The 6,309-nt window shown below is 45.6% G+C and overlaps 1 protein-coding gene across 3 annotated transcripts in view; it reads right to left on the bottom strand.

Annotated features, from left to right (window-relative positions):
* Window positions 1-1,704: 1,704 nt before the first annotated feature.
* Window positions 1,705-6,309, bottom strand: part of IL20RB (interleukin 20 receptor subunit beta) — a 30,961-nt gene continuing 26,356 nt past the window's right edge. For all 3 annotated transcript variants that reach the window (XM_060010042.1, XM_060010044.1, XM_060010043.1), the window contains one exon: window positions 1,705-2,617. In XM_060010042.1, the coding sequence (XP_059866025.1) occupies window positions 2,510-2,617 (108 nt within the window). In that variant the 3' untranslated portion in view covers window positions 1,705-2,509. The remainder of the gene's footprint in view (window positions 2,618-6,309) is intronic.

The raw sequence follows: 6,309 nt of genomic DNA, 5'->3' as shown, positions 1-6,309 counted from the left end.
AACTTAAGGGAACAGCTTAAAAAAAAATACACTATCAATACAAACAGTATAAATACTGAATATAGTTTTTGTTTTAGACCGCACACTCCTGAGGCTTTGTTGCCAAACCATTTTGTTCTAGAGTCATGCTTAATCTCCCACACTGTGTGACTTATTTGACAGTTGTGGTTCTGCTGTTTCCATTTATTTTCATTCAGAGGAGGCTGCAACCTGCCCTTACCCCACCCCTCCATTTTCTGCTCCGCCTTGTCATTTTCCCATAGGACTTACAAACTCCCAATATACTAGATAATTCACTTAATAATGATCATTGCTAGTATTATTTTATTATTACTTCTCCTTTCCCCCCACATTCGAATGTAAGCGTCATGGAGCAGGGGTTTTATTCCTTGGACTCTGGCAGCATCTGAAGGCAGGACTAAGAAAGTTGGGCTTGATTCTGGGGTCATGGGTGTCAACTCAGTTGAGCAGCATGAAGGACTGTGAGAGATGGTCAGTCTCCCTGCCATCCTGTTGTAGTTATTAATCACACCCATTTTCATTCATTAAAGTGTCCCAGCTTAGAGGGCCGGGTGATTGGAGGGGAGGAGGGGAGGCTGGGGAGTTAGAACACAAGTACTCCGGGCCAGAGGGAATGGCCAGCTACAGGGGAGGCAGCCCCCCTACTTTCAGGAACTAGCTCAATGTCTGGTGCATGGCTGGGCTTCGATAAGTGATTCTGGGGACATGGGACGACACTAGAATAACTGAGAGAAATTCCTGTATACCTGTAAATGCCTGCAAGGTGGATGGGCAGTGAGACTACCTGTGAGAGGGACGCAAGCAGAGGGAAAGTCAGGGGTCATTTCTGGGTTCTGGGCCTAGACAGGTGACGGGGGAGAGGGAGGAGGGGGTTGGTGACTGGTGAACTAGTATCGTCTTTATTTCTGCAAACTAAAAATATGTTTCCAGGTTAGGCCAAAGGTAAAACGAACACATACTCTTCGTACAAGAGTCAGACAACACAGAGGCATACAAAATGGTACAGATGAAATGATCTTCAGTGATCTCATCTTAAAGAGAGCCCATCCTCTGGCTCCTCGAAACCCCACCAGATGGAGAGAGGGCTGTGGGCCTCTATCCTGTAGGGGAAACACCTGGCTGAAGCAGTTAGACTGTCTCCACCTCTGGGCTGGCTGGAAGGGGCCCAGGAAGTGGGGGTGGAGACAAACCAGTTCAGAGGCTCCAGAACTGGGAGGGCTGGGGTCTAAAAGGGAGGCACAGGCCTTGCCCAGCAATCGTTTCAGCCTTCAAGAAACTTCCCCCTCCATCCCTTCTCTGACCCTGACTCTTCCTCACCTGGTGGGGGAGAGGGTCGGGAAGAGGCTTCAGTCGCGTGCCCCAGATGAACATGCTAGGAGAGTTAAGGACACCCGAGGAGCTGTCTTAAGGAAAAGAGGTCCCCAAGGGATTTCCTGTATCACGAGGCCTCCAGGAAGATGCAGGAGCATCCTGGCCGGATGAGGCTTTGGCCAGCTGCTTCAGTCACGTTTCCCATGCAGCCAGACGCTGCCCCTCGCTGGTTCCCTGCCCCATCCCCTACCTGGGGCTACTCCCACATCTCCTGACCAAAGGTGGTCTTCAGGTGACCTGCACTCAAGGTTGATGATATAACTGGAACCCTAAAGACAACTTTTTTGGAAGAAACCACAATGATTACCCAATGTGACACCTTTTTATTTTTCATTCAGTACTATAACAACAGTACAGGAAAAAGGAACACAGCAAACATCGCACTTATGATCAACATCCTTCTGCGGTCTCATCTCATCATGCACATGCATTTTAGCTGCTGTCCTCAGTGTGCACACACTATCTACCCTGTACAGCATTTCACGTGTCTGCAGCATCTGTGCGCGGCTCATTTTCAGGGGGCTGTGGCCTCCCTCCGGGTCATGGTTTGGAGAGCTGGCTGAGCCATTCAGTCACCTCTGAGCAGGCATTTGGCTTGAAGTGAAATCAACCCCATTGCACCCACCCTTCCTTTCCTCTTCAAGGTTCCTCTAGCAAAGCAGGATCTCCAAGCCAGCAGGTGTATAGAGCTTGGGATTATTCCTGTTACACGTGTATCTACTGCTCTTCAGCAAAGCAGAACCAATCCCAATGCACAGTGTTGTCAATTTCCCTACAGCTCTGCAAGTGGTGGAGAGATGATATGGATATATATACATATGGTTTAATGGTTGGGTACTTAATCCCCTCATTGTATAGTTGAGAAAACTGAGAGACGAAGCACCTTCCACAAGGTCATCCCCCTAGAGGACAGCAGAGAGATCCAGTGCTGGAGGTCGCATCCCCTGACCCCCTCTCAGTGCTCCATAGGCCACACCACTCTACCTCTGACAGTTGCTTCTAACACAGACACAGCAGGCTCTTCTTCTCTTGTCCTTTGTCCTTGGAGGAAAGCCGAAGCACGGCCCTTCCCCTCACCGTCCCATGTCCTGCAGACCAGGTTTCTAGACTTCATCTGCTAGATCCAGGCCCTGAGGAGCTCCTCAGAAGACAGCCCGGCCACCACACAGGCTTCTACCTCTTCCCTTCTGCAGCTGATTAGCTTCTGGGGTGAACTGGTTATTTTCTGAAAAACAATTTTCATTCATATTCATTAGGTGAAGAGTCATAGTAATAGTAATCGTGGAGAATATCACCAAAAACCTCAACTATCTGATTCATTAACTTTCCAGCAGCAGAAAAGCCCAAAGACAATTCTAACCCCTAGAGCAAGGGCTTCCCACCTTCACTGAGATCGTCTCCCAGGTCACCGACCAGCAGATGTCTTGGGGTCCTGCCTCTCGGCACTCCTCCCTAGGGGACCCTGCCCCACAGAAGCCCAGAATGTAGTTCTGGTCCAAAAAATCTAACCTTCTTCTGCCAGAGAGCTCTGAAAAGAGTGACCTAGTCTGAGGTGCTCCACGTACAGCACTAGCAGGGTGTCTGGTCCAGGGATGGTGCTCCATAAACAGGAGTCCCTTCCTACTCATACTTCACATCCCTGCTATCTTCTCCCAGCAACCCCAATACATCATCATAACTGGTTGTAAAAATGCAGGTATCAACCTTTCAGGGCGACTTTCCCCAGTGTCGCCCCTAGACCATTCGCCTCCAACAAACTCACTTGGGTCTTGCACAGCGTCTCCCACAGCCCTTCCCATCATCACTTTTCTTTTTTCTTTTTCTTTTTTTTTGGCTACACCATAGGGCATGTGGTATCTTAGTTCCCCGACCAGGGATCAAACCCGTGTCCTCTGCAGTGGAAGCGCAGAGTCTTAACCACTGGACCGCCAGGGAAGTCCCTCCCTGTCATCACTTTAAAGAGTGGCATGTGGGCACAGACAGGTGGGCACAATGGTTTCCTCCACCCCCATCCCCAGAGACATTAGCTTCATCTAGTCGGTTGCCCTTGATCTTGTTTGTAAAGAGGTGGCTACAGGGCTCACTCCTGGTGTCCACAGGCAAATAATGGGAAAGCAAGGCTCACTGAATGGGATGTCAGTGTGGAGCCCACCACCAATTCCCTGATGCTGGTCTGGTCAGATTCCCAGGGCACTGGCTACCTACATCTGCAGTGCTTATACCTGATTGCTTTTTAAACTCTAGCGGAGTGCCTTGCAATGGAAATGTAATGTGAGCTACATAAGCCATTAAAAATTCTCCAGTAGCACATTTTATAAAGTAAAAAGAAATAGGTAAAGTTAATTTTAAAAATATATTTTATTTTAAAAATAAATATTATTTCAACATCTAATCCGCATAAAAATATTAATAAACTATTTTATACTCTTCTTGTACCATCTTCAAAATCTGTCATGTATTTCATAGTTACAGCACATCTCAATTTGGACTAGTCACATTTCAAGTGCTTAATCATCACATATGGCTAGCAGCTACCATACTGGATGGTGTCGTTCTAGAACATTAAAGTGAAACAGCGTAAGCTCAGAATTTCAGAAGGTACAAAACTGTTGTCCCATAGTTTAGAACAAACTTCCAAGCAAGGTTCAGCTGATATATTTTTTTTTAATTTGAATTTGTTCTTAACATTTGAAAATCAGGAGATTTATTATAAAGTCTGGATTTCTGGATTCTCATTTCAAATTTAGGAAGCACTGGCTCACATCCCCTCTTGGCAGCAAACTGCATGAACTGAGAAGAAGCTGGTTTCTTTAGCTGGGCCATGTTTGCCATGGTCCTCCTATCTATCTCTCCCTATTAAATCACATTTATTGCACTGTTCACTCTTTTTTTTTTTTTTTAATCTGTCTGGGCCCCAGAGGCATCTGGGCTCACAAACTCCACTTTCTATGAAGCACACAAAGTCAGACTTGGGATGGCCCATTGGAGCACATCTCAATTTAGAGATGACTAACTTGAGGCCATCTTGATGTTTGCTACCCACATTACAGTGGAATGTGACAGCAAGAAGAGAAAGAATAAAGTGAGTCACAGAAAGGAAACAAAGAACCTTTAGCACCAAAGCCTCCATCCCCATGAAGCAATTATGGATAAAAGACAAGGAAAATACATTATATTTTAAAATAGGGAACACACACTGAGCAGTCTTAGTATAATTTTCCTTGCATATATATTTTTGCCATAGACTGTTACTTGGTGATAAAAACTTGAATGGAAAGACATTCTTAATGGTATATTTCAGAGTGCAACCATCACCAACTGTAAAATTATGGATGAAGACATGAAATGTTTAATCCAAACAGACAAATTAAACATTTACAAACTCAACAGGACTTTTTGAAGCCTTGTCGAGGATTTCCACTTGGTAATTTTCCATGGTTTAATTGGAAAGATGCATGGTCTTTGCAAGGTTGGCTGGAAGTTGCTTTTTAATAGTTTGGAGGATTATCTATGACCAGTGCAAATGTTGAAGCGCAGCTAGGCTGTGCTAAAGTAAAGGCTGAGAGGGGGGAGATGGTGGTGGTGATGTGCAGCTCCAGAACTTATTTGGGATTTGATGCACACTAGCTATCTATTTCTCACAAAACACCGTGGGAAATGCATACACTCAGAGAAACTGTCCATGTTAAAATCTGGAGAGAAACAGAATACAAATTAAAAGCCTTATGGAAAAGAATGCATGTAGGAACAGACACTAGAACAAAGTAGGAAGGATGGTAAGGGAAACAGAGAAGAAAAAGGTGGTCAAGGGTCATGGCATTTACCTTCCACGGACAAAAGTGGTCATTCTCTCATAGAATTTCCTTGTCTCGGGACTTCCCTGGTGGTCCAGTGGGTAAGACTCTGTACTCCCAATGCAGGGGGCCCAGGTTTGATCCCTGATCAGGGAACTAGATCCTGCATGCATGCCGCAGCTAAGAGTCCCGTGCCGCAACTAAGAAGCCCACATGTCACAACTAAGACCTAGTGCAGCCTAAATAAATGAATAAAAAAAAAAAAAAGAATGTCCTTGTCTCTGGTCTCATCTCAGTTGCTTGGTTTTCTCCAAAAGCTATTTTTAGGGTATGGCTCATAATGCATTAGGATTCCTAGGAGCTCTTGCCATTGGAGGGCTTTCCTTGTGCACCTGAAATTCTCCAGGGAACGGACCCTTTACATTGTTCTTTCCCTGGCCCTTTACTCTGTGGCTCCCTAACAACACACTGGGTCCTGGGAGGGAACTCTGCTAGGTCATTGAATGTAGGACCAGAAGAGGGAAATTGAAGGAGGGTATTAGGAATGCAAGAGCTCGTGAGTAGAGGGTAAGCATGGGAACAGAGTTGAGAGGAAAGCTGTAAAGGGTAACTACTCAGTGGAGTCCAGCCGAGGAGGCTGAGCTTTTTACGTGTGTGGAAAAGAAGAGCTAGTGACCTGCTGAGCCAGGAATGCTCCCCTCCCATCATCATCGTTTTGGGTTCATTCAGGGGTTCTTCCTTTACTCCAGGGCTCCGCTTCTACTAACGGCAGAGGAGCACCAAACAGACCAATCTTCCTGCAGATAGCAACTTCAAAAACGGATCAAAATATGAAACCAACTTCCTTAAGTCACAGGAGAGCAACCAAAAGTTGACACTTGGAAGAAGGGAATGTCTCTGGGTGAGTTTCCCATTTTTTACAGTTCCCTGAGGAGCTGAGGGTCTCTCTTGGTGCCATGAACAGAAGAACCAGAAAACAGATATGGGTGCAAACAGAAAAGTTAGGAAGTGAGAGGACTAGAATTAAGTGTTAATGGATTAAACATTGCAATTAAATGGCAGAGATTGTTGGAACAGATTCACTTAAAAAACAAAACAAAACAAAGCAAAAAACCTCTGTGCC

This window comes from Delphinus delphis, chromosome 4 (assembly GCF_949987515.2).
Source record: "Delphinus delphis chromosome 4, mDelDel1.2, whole genome shotgun sequence".
NCBI classification, from domain to species: Eukaryota; Metazoa; Chordata; class Mammalia; order Artiodactyla; family Delphinidae; genus Delphinus; species Delphinus delphis.
This window is presented reverse-complemented; position numbering and strand designations above follow the sequence as displayed.